The sequence below is a fragment of the Carassius auratus genome, chromosome 1, assembly GCF_003368295.1.
Source record: "Carassius auratus strain Wakin chromosome 1, ASM336829v1, whole genome shotgun sequence".
Classification (NCBI taxonomy): Eukaryota; Metazoa; Chordata; class Actinopteri; order Cypriniformes; family Cyprinidae; genus Carassius; species Carassius auratus.
The window spans coordinates 23,922,638-23,941,197 of NC_039243.1; the positions used below are offsets into that span (position 1 = coordinate 23,922,638).

At 36.8% G+C, this 18,560-nt stretch overlaps 1 protein-coding gene across 1 annotated transcript in view; it reads left to right on the forward strand.

The window, feature by feature from the left end:
• Positions 1–12,743, forward strand: part of LOC113055429 (heparan sulfate glucosamine 3-O-sulfotransferase 3A1-like) — a 29,117-nt gene extending 16,374 nt beyond the window's left edge. Inside the window, 1 exon segment of the mRNA XM_026222085.1 lies at positions 12,122–12,743. Coding sequence (XP_026077870.1) covers positions 12,122–12,743 — 622 coding nt within the window.
• The last annotated feature ends 5,817 nt before the right edge of the window (positions 12,744–18,560 follow it).

Consider the following 18,560-nt stretch of genomic DNA (forward strand, 5'->3'; position numbering starts at 1 on the left):
ACAAACTGGAAAGCACATTTAAATATCTACTAAATACCTTAGCAACATCTACAAAGTCGAGTGTTTGTTTGGGATGCATTAATGTTCATATGGTTAATATGGTTTAAAACAAACCCCTATAAGCAGAATGTTTGAGAAATATCAGTCTAGCGTTGCCTTGCTAGCACTGTAATGAGTTTATTTGAAGCATGGGATAAAATGGCATTTTTAAACATGCTAATCTGAGCTGAGCAGTCTTTATGATGGCAGGCTGTAGCAGTGCAGGGAAGAGCTATGAGCGGACTGCTGTGATGTCTCTCGCAGCTTGGCACCATGACAGGCAGAGCAGGATGGGAGTCTTTTGTGTTAGCAGAGCTCAAAATATAAGAGTCTTACGCAAAGAGAGAGAGAGAACTGATGAGGAACAGAGACTGAGTGAAGAACAGACTCAAGTATAATCACATGGAAAGAGCTCGGGAAGAGGAGAGAGAGAGTGACAGTGAAGTGCAAGTGAGGCTGATGAAAGAGCAGAAATTAAACGAGGAAGAAATAAAGATTATAGCTTACAGTAAGAGAAGAAAAGCTTAAGACAACCAGAGAGGGACTTCGAGAGAGAGAAGACTCTGTGTAATCAGCTTTGCTCCTCACTCTTCCATAAAGTGCTTGATGGTTCATCCCTAAGCCTTCACTTTTTTCTTTATCATCTTCCATTTTCCCTACTTTCATCCCTTCCCAGACCGCACTACTCGGCATCTGCCTCCTTTTAGCTCGTAGTTATTGGCCTAAATAGGTCAATAAAAGTGCTGAAGACACCAAAATGTCTGTATTCTGATATAAAAAGGTATTAAACCTCTGGCTTCTGTAGAAATACCATGGCCAGGTCGACCCTGCACAGCTTCAGACTGTTTAAACAGTTTATTTAGTATTATTTTTAACCAAAATGGGCTTGGTGAAAATATTATAAACGTTACATTGAAAAAAAAAGGCTTTGAAACTATTTAAATTGTTGGTATATACAATCTCAGAAAAAAGGTACAAAAGCTGTTTTTTTTTTTTTTTTTTTTTAGGTGCCAGAATATCATAAAGCTGGAGACCCTTGTCTAAATACAGTATGCTTATTTCCCTACTAATATGCAAAAGCAGCATGTAAATAATATGGTAGAAAATACTAAAATGACGATCTGAATATGGAAGATATGTCCAGATTGTACTCCTACTACAAACATAAATACTTGTAGAATGTACTTCAAAAGTTCTTCATCAAATGCAGACCACATCGGTAAGCACATAGAAACTAGTTCCGTTGGAGCAGAACAATGACTGCCTTCATAAAGCTGCTGTTTGACGGGATCTCTTATTGTGGGAGGACCAGGTGCTGGAACTTGAGTTGGGATTTCATTTCTGCATGGCATTGGTGGTCTGTGAGTGTTCACCTGTTTGCTGGCCCTGTTTGCATTCACTCACGTGCACCCCACATTATTATTTAAGTCATATTTATATCAGCTTTTATTACTTCGGTAAGTAGTAAACAATAGTGATCCGGGAGTAAACTTAGATATAAATGGTGACATCAGTCTCTAAATTTCGAAGGATTAAAAAACCACATGATGAATGAGCCCTATGCACTGATTTCACAGCCACAGGGCATTGGTTTCAGAACTGCTGGTCCATATTAGACAAACAATGAGAGCGCAATTTCTAATTTATAGCCCTGTTACTAGAGCCACACACAAAAGAGGAGAGTTTGAGCACAGAGCAGCTTGTTCATGTCATGGTCACCCAGTTTGATTTATACTGGCTCTGATGATTTTCTCTCTTTGGGAGAATACTGCTCTGTCTCGTCTGGTCCTCCTCTCAAAATGGTGACAAGAAATGGTAAAATAACCTTTTTGCATGTTTCACTCTTGATGAGCTTTTTGTTGCAATGGTCTTTGTACTGACACCAATTTTCTACATGGCTACTCTTTCCTAGTTGTTGACTATAGATTAAAAGAATTATTGAAGCAAATCATCATTTACTCACCCTAGTGTCATTCAAAACCCATTTGATTTTCTTTCTTCTGTGGAAAATAAAACGACAATTTTTATTGTTAAAATTACAATTACAATGGGGTCAAAAGCTTTCAAGTTTCAAAAAGAAATCAAAAGCGCCATAAAACTATGGACTGAAGACTTTTCATTCAAGTCTTTAAAAGCCATATAATAGCTTTGGGGAACTTGTAGAAAACCATGTAAATGTAAAGACCATGTTCAAATCATTCTTCTGAATCAGAATTTAGAGCTGGAACTTTGCATACTGTATCTTCAAACAAAGGGGTCAAAACCCACCGGCCATGATATTAGAGCCCTCCTGAAGAACACATGAAGGGGTAAAATACAGTAGTGCCTTGAGCATAACTTGAACTAGCAGTCAACGCAAGTTTCTCACCCACAGCGTTGCAACTAACAGGAAGAACTCTGACATGTGGAGCGAATCCTCTGAGCCTCTGTTATAATAGAGAACATATGCAGGCATACTAGAGGTCTGAAAATCATTGAGAAGAAGCAAGTACCTGCAGATTTCACTGCAGGAGTGCCAGACTAATGATACAGTGAGTGTTACCACAGCGTGGCTGCCATATGTGTTGGGTTTTGATCACCTCAGCTGTAGAAGATACAGAAGAACATAATGTGTTCACAGCATGTGCATGTTTCTCTGGTTCAGCATGGTTTTAGTTTAAGGGTTGAATAAGAAGCAGCATGCATGTGGAAATTTGTGAATATATTTTTGCTAATTAAATCAAATTTGAGTCCTGACAGCAGCACGCCATTCACAGTAAAACCATTAATATTCTATATTGTGCATAGTATGTATGTATGTCATTTCAAAACCTATACATTCTCAGTCACTGTTTGGAACCAATGCTGATAAAAACTACCGTATTTTCAGGACTATAAAGCACTATTCGGACGGGACTAGTTTTACAGGGGGTCGTTAGAGAAATCTGCGTTTCACAGACGTACTTGGTGATTTTAATCCCGTCCGAATCTGCCACGTCTGTGTTTTTCTCACACAACCTCTGTGATAATTCCAGAGCAAATTACCTACCGTTTTTCAGCAAACTCAGTGATCCTCTGAGAAAACGAATCCCGTCCGAATGGGAATGTCTGTGATTGCCGGTGATATTTTATTTCACTACGCGTTTCCTTGTGTGTTTTGGCCAACGTGAATTACCGTAGATGCTCTTACCGCGCGGATGTTTGATATATTTGCTTAGCGGCAAAAAAAAAAATAATAATAAAATTATACAAATAATAAAATCAAGATCAAGATCGCGTAAACTGTTAATACCGGCTATTGTAATATCAGAATCAGGTGAGATTACTCACGTTCATTTATGTACTCCGTTACATTTAACTAAAAAAAAGAAAAAAGAAAAAAGAAAAAGAAAACAAGTTAAACTAAAGGAACCATGGTTTTACTATACTAGCCATTTAGTATTTATTGTGTAATAATACTAAGGCAGTCATTCTGAATGCAATGCACGCATACAGAGCGCGTCATCTCTGTGACGCCCAGATGCACAAATCAGACCCTCCCACCTCTGTAATAAACATGGAGATACTAGTCCCGTCCGAATTGGTACATGAAAATCACAGACGTCAGGTGGTAAGAATCGAAACTCAAACGTAGTTTAGAAAACTAGTCCCGTCCGAATAGTGCTTAAGTCGCACTTTTTTTCATAGTTTGGCTGGTCCCCTGACTTATAGTCAGGTGCGACTTATTTATCTAAATTAATTTGACATGAACCAAGAGAAATGAACTAAGAGACATGAACCAAGAGAAAACATTACCGTCTCCATCCACGAGAGGGCGCTATATGCTGCTCCGTGCTCCTGTAGTTTACACTGAGCAGCATAGAGCGCCCCCTCGCGGCTGTAGACGGTAATGTTTTCTCTTAGTTCTTGGTTCTAAATGAATGTGACTTATAGTCCAGTGTGACTTATATATGTTTTTTTCCTCATCATGACGTATTTTTGGACTGATGCGACTTATACTCAGGTGCAACTTATAGTCCGAAAAATACAGTAAATTAAAGCATTAAAATACAAATAAAAGCTATGTGGAAGAATGAATTGAAATAAACTGAGAAGAATCACTGTTGTGTCAATTATAGTGCACAAGTCGAGGTTAACAGTTATTGAGCTACATGTACAAAACAATCACTCAATCGAAGCAGTGAACCTAATGCCTTCTGTTCTGAGCCTGATCAGACAATCTTTATAGATTTTTCCATAGGTCGACATATTGCAGCAAATCTAACATGGAACTGACCTTTCAGTCCAAGATATTCTGCTCCAGCAAAATAATCCAGGGACTTTACGTTTCAGGAACTACCAGACCAGTCCAAGTCCAAGTCACTGAGCAAAAACAAAGATATTTCCACTAAAGATATTTGTTCTGTAATTATATTTAGATATAGCTATAACAATTTATATCTTTACTCTCTATGTGTATACAGTATACACACATGGACCTCATTAATAACGTTAAGGAGTTAAAGACCTAATATATATCTTCAGTAAGAACTGTGAAATCAAGCAGCCCATTGCTGCTGATGGAGTCATTTATGTTTTGCAGGTCAAGTTTCTTTGTTATTTTTTCCCTCATGTGGTTCTTACTGAGGGATTTTTAATAGGTCTGGAGTAACAGACGTCTAATTGTCCCTAGCTTCCTCCTGCGGGATCGTATCCAAGCCTGGCAGAAAGAATGAACCTGGCACAAAATCAATGCCTCTTAACGGAAGGCTTAAATGGAAGAGGATATGGTGAAGACTAGGCCTTTTAAAGCTAACTAATCTCCACACAGCTCAGCAATCGAACACACAGACATTTTTGTTCCCCATAAACTTCTCAGTGCTGATTCTAAACATAAACATATGGTGTCCAGCAAGTGGAACTGAGATTAAATTAAACGATTTCACTTGGCCAACCACTTGATGTACCTCACAGATACAGGTTTACTAAAATAGCTGTTCCAATCACGTTCCTGCACATACAGTAGATGCTGGAAGAACCAAAGTGGTAGGCTACACTTGAGTATTAAGCTGATCTCCAGGTAATACAAAGCCTCAAAAATGAGCTTGGCATTCAGTTTAGGTGTCTTATCACTCAAGCTCTTGCTGAAAAAGAATACAGAGAATGTGTAAGAAAAAGATAAGAGAGAGTGAGAGAGAGAGAGGCCTTTACTCTTCTTTAAGAGTAATCTTGTGGCTGTACGTGGTGTCTGTGACTCACTGCAACTCAGAAACAAGTGGGTCATTACATTAAAAAGTAATGCAGATGCCATGTTGAAGTGTAGTTTCAAACTTGATGCTTGTCATATCTTTGTAATTGTTTGTGAATTATTATTACTGAGTGAAAATGGTTTCAAAGTTTATACTTATATAGAAACACACACAAACACATTATGTTTACATAAATGTGACCCTGGACCACAAAACCAGTCATAAGGGTAAATGTTCCAAAATGCGAATTAACAGCTGAATAATTAAGCTTTCCATTGATGTAGGATTTGTTAGGATCTGACTATATTTGACCGAGATACAACTATTTTAAAATCTGCAATCTGAGGGTGCAAAAAAAATCGTAATATTGAGAAAATCAACTTTGAAGTTGTCCAAATGAAGTTCTTAGCAATGCATATTACTAATCAACAATAAAGGTCTAGGTTAGAAATTTACAAAATAGCTTCACAGAACATGATCTTTACTTAATATCCTAATGATTTTTAGCATTTTAACTTTGATTTGATTAAATACAATGCTGTTTATGAATATAAAAGAAAAATCTATAATTTTGACTCATACAATGTATTTTGGGCTATTGCTACAAATATACCCCAAGCAACTTAAGTATGGTTTTGTGGTCCAGGTTCACAAATGTGTATGTATTTTTTATTTATTTTTATTTTATGATAATTCCAAAAAATTAAGACTTTGTTAAACAATCTTTTTTTAAGGCTAAATATAATTAAAAAGAATAAAAACAACTATAGTTTTGCCACAAAATTATTATTATTATTGTATTAAAAATTACAATTAAATATTGTATTAAGACGTAATTTATAATTGATATTACAATTTCATTATATATTTTAAATCTCTGATTAAATTCTGTGCAAAAAGTTCTTAATTCTTAATCACAAAGGATGAAATCACAGTAATTTCTATGATTATTTTGGAAATGGACGGACAAGTGCAGTGCAATGGATTGTGGCATACGGTTTTCCAAACAGTGCTGTATGCTGCTCATTTTGGGAAAAAAACAAACACTTCGACAGTCCTTCAGTGGCACACACTCACACTAATGCGTGAACTGTTCTCTAGTAACCCGTCTGTTTCAGGGATGGCAGCGGGGTGAGGGATCAGGACTATAAATCCACAAATGTCTTCAGCCACACTCAGCTCATTTCAAGCATTCACTTTTCAATCCACAGCCCAGTTTAGCTGCCAAGAGGATCAGAGGAGCGGTCAGGGTTTTCCCTCAAAGCAAATGCAACATTAAAGTTTCCCATCTCGTAACGGAAGGCCATAAAAAGGGGAAGACTTGGTTCAGAATATCTGTGTGTGTGTGTGTGTGTGTGTGGCATTTAACTGGTGGAATGTAAAAGCATGTTCATCCTCTGATGGCACAGAGTATGTTTTTTCTGTCTTTCATTCCAGCCCATCTTTTTTCTACATTTAGAGAGGGTGAATTATTCACAAGAAGGTTGCCACAGAGATACTGCTTATTTTTCCTCTCTTACACAATAAACTTGGGAGTTACTCGAGGCACAGAGAGACAGAGATAGAGGAAGCTGTGCTGTGTTTAAAATGTTGCTGATATATTTATAAGAGCAGACTATAAAGCTAACTCTATAAAAATGTTACTAAATTGCACAAAGGCAGTTGCTGAAAGGAAAAAAAACACACCACAATAACAGCCTACCACACTTGCTGTCGAAAGATTAATTTGTTTTTAATAAGGCTAAAAACTAACATTCAACTGTATTTTTTTTTTTTATTATTATTATTATTTATATTTTTCGTAAACATACTAAGTGTATTTCCGGCTTCCCCATCAATTTGTTATAGTAAGAGTGGAGCGACTCACAGTGAAAAATGTTTCTATCAGCGTACATTTTCCCCTGCACTGACCTTTGGTTTGAAAAAAGTACAGTCATTGAGTGAGTGAGTGAGTGAGTGTGTGTGTGTGTGTGTGTGTGTACATTCTTGAATGTCAAAATGTAAAGTAATTTTAAAATGTAATGTATTTATTTAAATTATATATATTTACATAGAAGTTAAACAAAATATGCTTTTTAAATAGTTTTTTTTATATAGTGTAAAAATGTATGATTATTATTTATTATAAAATATGTTATGATTTATTATTACTTAAGATTTTATTATTTATTTTAGTATTTTTCAAGCAGCTTAAATTTTTGTTAAAAGATATCTAATTTTAATATGTAAACCAAAAAAATGAAATATTTTATATTTTTATTTAAATAATCATTATTTAAAAATAAATATTTTATATTATTAATTTATTTTAAATAATAGTGACATGGACCCTGATGCAAAGTGGTCTTGTATCATCACTCTTACAATATTACAGAAGCATGTACATTATTTCAAATATTAGAAAGCTACTTATAAAATAGGATGATATGAACTATTGATTTTATTACAATTATTTTAGCCTGTGAAATGACTGTAGAAACTAGTATGACTATGTAGGAGATGGTCAGTTATGTCATTTAGCCGTCATTATGTACAAATACTTGACTGCAGAATGCTGTGATCGACCAATCAGAATCAAGAATTCCAGAGACCTGTGTAATGACACAATGACTTCTGTCACTCTAATGCAATCTGAATTGCTTCAACAGTTTGTTTTCACAGCAAAATGCACATGCTCTCTTAATTAGATGACCTTCTTGAGTGTACAACAAGATATTTGTTGAAAAGTGAGGTGAGAAACACCACAAAAGATGATAAAAGAGTCTACTCTGGCACTAAATCGCTCAGATGACAAATAACAAAAGCTCACACACAAACACACACCGCACGCAATAACAGCTTTTCTGTGGCCTTTCTCAGTTGGCCTTCTTGATGGTTGAGTGATCTCAGAGACATCACTTCAGGACAGGTGACCATCGCAGCTATGTAAAGCTCCAGCTGACGGGGTCACAAAGGCAGACAGTTGTAGTTAATTCAGGTTATTTCAAAACACACAGACTGCACAGACTGTGGCGGTCGTTGTAAATCACAGACACACTCCTTTAACCTCCAATGGAGTTCAGCTGTGAGAAAAAGAGAAAGAACGAGAAAAAGAGACTGTCGGGCCAAAGGCTAGAAATACTGAGTCAATTAGATGACAATTATCTGCTCTGGTTGCCAGCATGGAGTGGTGGGAGATATTTATGGGTGTTTTACCTCTCTACAGGGAGACATGAATCTACGGCGGTGTGGCCCCCTTACCCCTGTGCTTTTTTGTGATTACTGCCCGTTTGACTCGCCATGGCGCAGCAGTTCATTTGGATTGAACACAAATGTAGCAGAATGTTTTAAGAAAAGGTTAAATGAATTTGTGTCATCTGCCACAGTGCCTTTCAAAAGAGATTTTTAAGCAATTTAGGTCAACATTTTTTTCATGCAGCCTTTAATAAATTATTATTTATTTTTTTATCTTGATTTAGGACATGAATTTCACATCAAGATCCAATATACACATCATCTGCTATATATATATATATATATATATATATTACAGAATATAATCAAAATTCATAATTTAACCCACATGTTGTCCTATCTGGTATTAACTTTCTTTTTTCATGTGGAGAACAACATTCAGTGTTATTTTATTATCATTGTGATAATATTGTAGTTTTTATTAATATTGTAAATCAAATTGTATTTATATATTTTTCATTTTAATTTGAGATCTTATATTTTTTTATGTCTTTATTATATTATATTATATTATATTATATTATATTATATTATATTATATTATATTATATTATAGTATATTATATTCATTTTATTTCAGTTAGTTAGTTTTAGTTTTAGCTATTTTAGGACATCAATTTTTTTTGTAAACTATAATAATCCTGTCACAGATGAACTATGTTCTATCCAGTGAGTGGGTAATTTGACCACATTATTGGGTCTGTGTTCTGAAAAAAAAAAAAAATAAATAAAAAAAATCAGTCTAAATTAAGTATTAAACTGAAGCAGATTTGACTCAAACTAAATCATTAACATCACTGCTTCTCAAAGGAAGTATGCCACAATACTTGTATCATCCTTTCTGCATTGATTTTAATTGCAACAGCACTGAAAATGACATTCAGAATTTGTTTTTGTGTTTCACGGAAACTTTTGGGCCAAACTGTTCCTTTAAAGTATGTTGTCTGAAAATGTAACAAAGCATTTGGCTGATATTCTTCAGTTGGATCGATTTGTAGGACCCTGCAATGAACCGGATGTGTTTCACGGCTTAAGCTTTCTGTCTGTATATAATGACTAAATGTGTGTACAGGGAGTCATATACTTACAGCGTGAAGAAGACATCAAACATTGCTCCGAAAGGACTGTAAATCATTTGTGCTTGGAGGCAAAGCTACTCCAAGTGTTACATCATTTGCGCCGCCAATAACCATCTGTTAGAGAAAGCCTCACTTTCCCTTACACCAGCGCCCTCCCTTTTATACTGTCCCTCAGAGAACGCAAAGCTGTGAAAGCTGTCCATCATATGTTCTCTCTTCTCTTTCCCTCTGTCTTCCCACATCTCCCTTTTCCCTCTCTCTCGCTGATATCATTTGAGACTTACAAGCACACAAGAGTTTGTTTAACTTTTAAATCTCTACGGGCTTTAATGTCTGAGAAATGGCCTTGTACTGTGACAGAAAGAAGATTTAACCTGACCGCTGGTCTGTTTCAAACAGTCTCATCCCAAAAGAAGATCTCTCTTTTTGTACTCATATTTAAAAGTTTAGTGCACCCTAAAAGTAATAATTTGTCATCATTTATTAACCTGGATTAATTTCTTAATTCCTTAGAACACATGCATGGAGAAGGTTAGCAGTCTTAGGAGTTGTTCAAATAGAATGCACGTTTCTATTCCAATGTGCTACTTTTCCAATGTTTTTCTAAACACACACTAGATGGATATGTAGGATCGTTGTGCTTGCGTCTTTAGCAGCATCTCACACATGAGCACCTCGTTTTTAAGAAGCAGTGTAAAGTTAAAAGAGTTTCCACTTTTACACACAGCGACGCTCATCAATTTTATTCCCAAAACAGTGGACTAATCATTTTTTGCATTTTATTTTGACTCAAAGACGTGTTCTGTGTGAGCAGCCCCTTAGGTGTTCTTTTCTTTATAACGAAAGAATGAAACAGAAACATAAAGATACCGCTGAGCTAGTAGAGACAAAAATAAAGGTGGTGGGGTGGTGTTTTGTTTTTTGTTTTTTTTAATTGTGTTTAATTATTTAAAACACCCCATGAATTATATATTTTTATAATGTACTGTAACTTTATGGCATATTTAACAACAAGTAGTGCATTTACGTAGTACAATGTACCTGTCAAACAGAATATGCACATGCATGCTATAATTTGATGAAATGATTAAACAAATGCACTGATCTCATATTAACATGCAAATATATATATGTAAAATGATGTGGATAAACCTCCTGGATGATAACCTCTGCGAGTTCAAACCTCACTAGATGGAAGTGTTCCTTGAACTATCAGCGTTGTTGCATGAGCAAGACACTTTACCCCAGGTTATTTTTGGGGGCCTGATCCTCTTAAAAGCAAAAGTCACTTAAAACATCATCTGAACAAGTAATTAGTATGCAAAAGTTTTGTTTTGTGTCACATCACCAGTTTAATTTGTGCTCCAGAGACTACTTCCATCTGTGAAAGTGCTGCAAACCCGACTCAATCAGCAAGCTGTGGTGTTCACTTGAGCGAAACGGCCCAGCTGCACAGCACATAAACACTCGCGGCAACATGCTGGAAAGACGCTGGGCTCTTGTTTCCATCAGGAGGCATGAATCTGTGGTGGCATGTGACATGAAGTACAGCTGGCAATGAAAAATAAGGGACCTGAAAGGCTATCTGCAGCCACTGACCCCCTAGCCCACTAATGTCATTACGCCCCATAAACCGCTATTGGGGTTGAGGGAGGCCATTTTTTTCAGGGCCTAAACCCCCAATGGAGTCAGATAAATAATTTAGGGATGCATTCTGCACTTGGGTTGAGTTTGAAGTAAACAGGCCTTGTGAGGCTCTAAATGGTGGAGTGGAGAGCTGTAAATCATTAAACCACTGCTTTTATCCTCTTTGGTTCAGGTCAGTGTCCTGAAGGCAGTGGGAAGAGAGAGTGAGAGCGGCATGGACAAACAGATTAGACTCGTTTCTTCCTTTTCTAGATACAACAGAGCTATAAAAGGCAAAACAGAAAAACAAGAAAAGTTTTACAAGTTATATATGGAATCAAAATGACGGCTATTTTTCTTAATGGAGGACTATCTTGAAAGTCAGCATGAGCAGTTACTTATTTTGGTGTTTTTGTCAGATACGCTGTCTTTTTGCAGCTTTGCTCAATAATTTGTCTTGTCAGTAACTCCGCTACAAAAGAAACCTATGTTATAGGAAAGAGGGTTTAGGGTCATGTGATGTTGGGGTCAGAGTTTGATGGTCTAATGGAGACTCAATTGGCACGAAGAGCCTCTGAGAAAGCATTCATCCTCTCAGAAATCAACAACAATGAGGTCAACTATGAGAACAACTCTGAATGTTGGACGCTGATTTGGAGCGAGAGCAAAAAGTTTTAGATACAGTTTACCAATTGAACTCCTGACATACTGATATAGATAATGCATCATTAACGAATAAAAATATAATAAAATAAATAAAATTAATAAAATTATTTCTTTCCTTCTTTTCTTTCAAAAAAATCTTACCCCAAATTTTTGAATGGTAGTGTATCATGGTTTCCACAAAAATATTAGGTACAATTTGCCGGTATTAGCTCTGGCAAATGACTGCAACTAAAATCACATCAACTCTTCTTTATCATTCTCTCTCCATAGGGACCTGATGCCTAAAACCCTGGAAGGCCAGATCACCATGGAGAAAACACCAAGCTACTTTGTGACCCACGAGGCTCCGGCCCGGATCTACGCCATGTCCCGCGACACCAAGCTGATCGTGGTGGTCCGGGACCCCGTCACACGAGCCATCTCTGACTACACGCAGACGCTGTCCAAGAAGCCTGACATTCCTACTTTTGAGAGCCTGACGTTCAAAAACAGGACTACAGGGCTGATCGACACGTCGTGGAGCGCCATTCAGATCGGCATCTATGCCAAACACCTGGACAACTGGCTGCAGTTCTTCCCCATGAGCCAGATCCTGTTCGTGAGCGGAGAGCGGCTGATCAGTGACCCCGCCGGAGAGCTGGGCCGTGTGCAGGACTTTTTGGGGCTCAAGAGGATCATCACAGACAAACACTTCTACTTCAACCAGACCAAGGGCTTCCCTTGTCTCAAAAAGGCAGAGGGCAGCAGCAAGCCCCATTGCCTGGGTAAGACCAAAGGGCGGACCCATCCAAACATTAACCCTGAGGTTGTGCAGAGACTTAGAGACTTCTACAGGCCTTTCAACATGAAGTTCTACCAGATGACTAGCAGGAAATTTGGATGGGATGACTGATAGTGAACAGTGAAATAGATCCTGGATTTGGGAGAAACAATTATACTGTGACCTCACAAGCAAAACAATTAATAAAATCTAACTATTATATCCCCAAAAGTGGTCCAATCTGGTTGTGGAAAATTATAGTAAAATCCACATACTGTACAACTTGATTAGTTACAGAACACTATGAACAAATGTCAGAAACAGGAGTTAACATTGCTATTACTCTTCCAGATTCTATTTAACTTCAGATTCCAGATTCAAAATTAAATTTTGACCATTTAGAACAGTCAAAAAGATACAGACAAAAAGAGGTTTAAACTTTGCCTTTTGTGAATAGTACTCGTTTTTTATCCCAATCAGACTTTAGCCATATTTGTCATTTAAACAGCCATATATTGTACCGTAAGAGGATCTAGAAGAGACACCTGAAAGCTAAAGAGATCCACTCTAGAACTATGCATTTGGATGCTGAACTGTGTATTATCCAGAATTATATGTCTGGAGTTGGAGATCAGATAGTTATTTTGCCATATTTAATGTAGAAAGCTCCAGCTGCTTATATACCTTTGCAATTGCTTGGAACAAAATATAAAGTGTATTTTTTATTTATTTATAAAAGAAATTGGTACACATATACTGTACAGTTTAATTATTATTATCATTATTTTGCACATGGATGGTTGGTGATTTAATGCCTTTTCTAAAATGATTCATTCGAGCTGAAATTTAAATGTGCACATTTAAACGCTTTTCCATCCTGTTCACAGAGAGCAAATGGTATCTCAAAAAATGTTCTTATATTAATGGATCAATGGCAATAATAGGATGTCCAAAGTAGTAAACATGCAGAACATTATGTGAATCCCCCCCCCCCCCAGGTTTGGGTTTTTGGTTTTACAGGACAAACAAATGAAAGTCTTATTTGTAATTTAACTGAATGGTTAGCTTTTAAGAGTCCATTTAAAGTGTGTGTGTGTGTGCGTGTGTGTGAGAGAGAGAGAGAGAGAGAGAGTACGAGAAAGAACTTCGACAAAGCAGCAGTGCCTCTAAAAGACATTCAATCAGTGTTTCTCCATTTATAGGTGATTTGAGTAACTATTAAATGTTAAAATGTTTTAAAATCCCACATCCCACAATCCCACTGATTTTTGCTCATAAAGTTTAAGGCGCCTGAACCTGTTTGGAAACTTAAAAGCAATCATTATTGTTGCACACATCACCTTTAGGTTCAGAATGAGTGAATTATTTTTTTCTTTGCAATATTATCAGTCACATTATGCTTTTATAGTTCTGTTTATTTAATTAATAATGGATTTATAAAGAACATTTTTAATAAAAACATAGTTTTTAAAAATAACAATTCTCAGCATTGTATTTGCATTTAAGTAATAGCTCATCTAAAAATAAACATTTGCTGAAAATGTACTCACCCTCAGGCCACCCAAGATGTATGTGAGTTTGTTTCTTCACTGGAGCAGATTTGGAAAAATGTAGCATTATATCCCTTGCTCACTAGTGGATCCTCTGTGAGGTGATGTTTTGAACTTTCATTCTAACGGCACCCATTCACTGCAGATCCATTGGTGAGCCAGTGATGTAATGCTATATTTCAAATCTGTTTGAATGAAGAAGTAAACTCATCTACATTTTGGATGGCCTGAGGGTGAGTACATTTTCAGCAAATTTTCATTTTTGCATGAAATATTCCTTCAATTAGAAATTACATACAGAGCGTTTTAGCCTAGAATTATCATACTCTTCGTTAATGCTACACGAATCAAATTATGAAAAATAATCAAAATGCAGAGTGGTTTATGGCCGCAGAAAGGCTCAAGACCTTGGCAGCAGACAGCAGCCCTCATCCTCCGCTGGATGCAATCCTATCTGTCCTGCTCCATCCAGCCTCATTGTCTCAGCTTATCTCTGTCCCTCGTCCACGCCAGGCAGCTGCAGGATGCTCCAAAGCCCCCAGAAGATGCTCCTCATTGTGGGTTTATTATTTTCTGGATTGTGCATAAGCCTGTCGGGAGTTTGCCTTTCTAATTTGGCTGGTTAGCGACCATTTTTTGAGCACCACTGGAAACAAAGACAGCAAGACATGGACAAAATGGATATTTGGATAGTCCGTGTGCGCTGGCAACCGCAGAAACGTCTTGAGGAGGAATTGGACTTTTTAACCCAACCCTTATCTTTCTCTCTCTCTCTCAGTTTATCACTTGCAAATGTCTCCTCGCTTTAAGGCTCTTGACAGCCACCAGCTCTCCACCAATCCCTCGTTCCTTTGCTTTTGTTTATTTTCATTTTGTATCCCTGGCCTCCATGCTCCCTCGAGTCCCGTCGAGCCACTCGGTGTGTGTGTTTGTTTAAAAACAGACTCTGCAGTCAGGCTGGAATCTGACAGTATTCATTGTGAACTTAAACAGTGTGTTAACCTGACTCGCATCAAAACTAAATTCCACAGGTTGGGTTTCTTATAGGCTATTCCAGCTGGTCAGCTCAACAACATCCCAATCCTAATCAAGGACATCTATATAAAGCTGTCGAATTTAAGGCTTGAGAACTTTCTAATGAGCCCACAAGCTTTAAAACACATGCAGTAATCTAAATGTCAAAATAATCATACATCAGTGTACAGTAAATCTACAATGCTTTTCATGGTATATAATCTTCTCAAATAACTCAAATAACTTACCGATTTGCAAATAAACAGTTTTTAATATTACATTTAATTAGTGGATATTATTAGAATTAATTGAGCCTGAAGTGATTCACATTTAGACTCCAAATTTTTTAAACGCCAAAGTTTTAAACGGCTATCTTTTTGTGAAGAAAATTTCAGCCTCTGTTCAGTTTTTGCTAAATTCATACTTTTGAAATTCTGAAATTAAAGATCTGAATTTGTTTCAACTGATTTAGGGCTGGAATATGCCACGCAACTTTTAAAATCTGAAAAGATTGTAAGACACTAGAAATCATAAACTTAGTAAATGGTTACAGAAAAACACTAAACGACACACACTACCAGATTTCAAGTCCTTCCAAATACAACATACTCATGCAGAAATAAGCGCCTCGTGGCTATAAGACATGTGACAAATGAAAATATTTTCTAAAACAGGCTCAAAATATTAAACGTCTGAAATCCTCCAGCTGAATGGAATCATAGTCTGAATCTAAAACAATCAGATTCGGTTCCCACCATACACTACGTAATTTGTGCCAGAATCTATTAACTTTAAATTACAGAAATCTGCAGACTGGCTCAGACTTTCGGCAACTAGGGTTGAGGTGTCCAAATTGAAAAAAAATCTGGGCAAAGGATGTTTATTCCAGCCTTTATCCTGCTGTTAGTCAGAATTTTTCTTATTTCTACCTGCATATTTTATTTTGATTAGTGTTTTCTTACTTGAATCTATATAAATATCTCAGCTGCATTAACATAGTAAAGACAGAGGCACACTAAGGTTCTAAATATGCAACAAAACCTGACACACACACACACACACACACACACACACACACACAAACTAAAGAGACTGTACCTGTCCCCAGCTATAGGGTCTGTGCCAGCTCAACACATGTGTGTAGTCCCTTGCAGTCTTCTGTTAACCCTGATAACACACTCATCCTGCCTCAACAAGACCTTGTGTTCTGCAATAGGACAGAAAGAGAAAAAGAGAGAGGGAATATGACACAGATAGCAGTTTCAAAATTTAACTTTTTTTTTTTTTTAAATCTACTAAAACAACTGCTTAGTGACTTAACACAACACAGCTTCTGTCATGAATTTCATCATATTTTGCCTTTCCCCAGACAGCCCTGAGGTGAAATCAAACAGTGAACCACTGCCTGAGAAAGTCCAGAGAGAGGACTCCATCAAAACACAAAGTTGACCTCTAACCTCTTCTTTGAGAACCTGTGTGTTTGTCCGGTGACCTAATTCCAAGAGAAAGTCGCCCTGGACTACTGTATTCGTATGATGATATATCTCAGGAGAGGCCTCATTTGTACTTTGTTGGCATTTGTTTCTGCTCCAGTGACTCATTTGTCATGGTGGTCCCGTGTGCTGTGGTGTACTGTAGTGGGGGCTGGATTTGGGATGCAAGTGTGGTCAGACTGCTAAACCTGGGAGATGGAGAGCCAAAGGCCCAGCGGGCATGTCAGACTTCCGCTGTTGAAAGAAGCCATGGTGTGTTGCTCATTATGAGAAGCCATATTTCAGTAATGTGGGCTAGAGCACGAGCTTAAACAAATACAGGCTTTCTTTAACCTGGAGGTTAGAAGCGACGGCATGCCTGCTCCGTGCTAAACGTCAGACTAATTGATTCAAAACATTTCTCTTCTCTGAAAAAGAACACACCAGGCAAACATTGCTGACCAACTTTACCTGTATTAAATTAATTAAGTATTTTTCATATCTTGACTAAATTTTAAATTAAATATATATTTTTTTTAACTAAAAAAAGATTTCTGAAATTTTGTTATTTTATTAAATAAAAATAATGAATATTCTTAAGTTTTCTTGGATAGTCCGTTTTTTTTTTTTTTTTTTTCAGTCTTAATATTATTGCTTAAATAATCATAATATTATTGTATTTTACCAAACTATGTTTTTTCCTTTTAACGTTTTAATTTTAGACTTTTTTCCCTTTATTACTATCTATGTACTGTTACTTCACCTTGACCCACAAACATATAGATTTACTAAACAGGGCAAATTATTATGCTTATTTGTTTTAATACTTTCCTCCCATATATCCCTCTCAAATATTTTACGTCTGAAAGGGAAACTCCTACAAATACATATTCAATAAGATCAGGCACAAAAATAAGCACCAATTCTATCTTTAGTAAATCATGACAGTACTTTTTTATTGACAAAAGATGGTTTGGGCTGGCACAAGCTGTTAGTAAATCTGTCCTGTACAATTTTATTTAAATTCATAAATGGAAAGTACTTCTGTATTTATTTTGTATTTTGAGGGGAGGGGCTAAAAATGGGGGATTTGTGATGTCAGATGAAAAGTCAAGGGTGAACTGAGAGAAAATTTGCCTATTATTATTAAATGTAAATAATGTGCACATGTGAGTTGCACACATCAAGGACAGTAATGTACATTAAATAAATAAGGTCCGTTTTGATTTCACGTTGACTGTAGAAGCTGATACTGGTGGCTTGAATCCAAATTCTTCAATGATATCAGCCAATAAAACTGTGAAGCACAGAGCAATTACTGTACAGCCTGTGCTAGTGATGCTCGTCTTTAATCGGCTCCTCTCGAGCGAATCCCAGCGTTGCTGCTAATTAAAAGGGCTTCATTGTGTTGATCCGGTCCTTCTTTTCACCTCACCTTGGATCAGGTGACACCAACAAGAGGGAAAGGGAACAAGGGATCAGAAATGCAAAACAAAGCTCTCAAGCATGTCCTCAGGGTGCTCCTGGTTTGCCACCTGGACTCTGTTATCTGACTCTAGTAGACACACATAGATGCCTCCACATTTACCTGGATCATATTCACTATATCACACTCAGCCAATGACGGGCTACAGCAAATGTTTGTTTTATTTGATTTCATTTGCACATAATTAACCATGCAATGTTATGAGCTATGTTCTCAGGTGAAGCAGACCTGTAAAAATTAGCTCAACATGCTCTTTTATATGCAGCACATTAGTTAAGTGCTACAAAACAGACTTTGTTTACCAAGAGGTCAGTCACCTGAGCAAATACAGCTGTGTAATTGATCTCTTTCTTTCATTTTTCAAATTGCCAGCCAGTTTGTCTGTAATTGTAGGCCTTATTCCATAATAAATTCCATAAATAAGTAG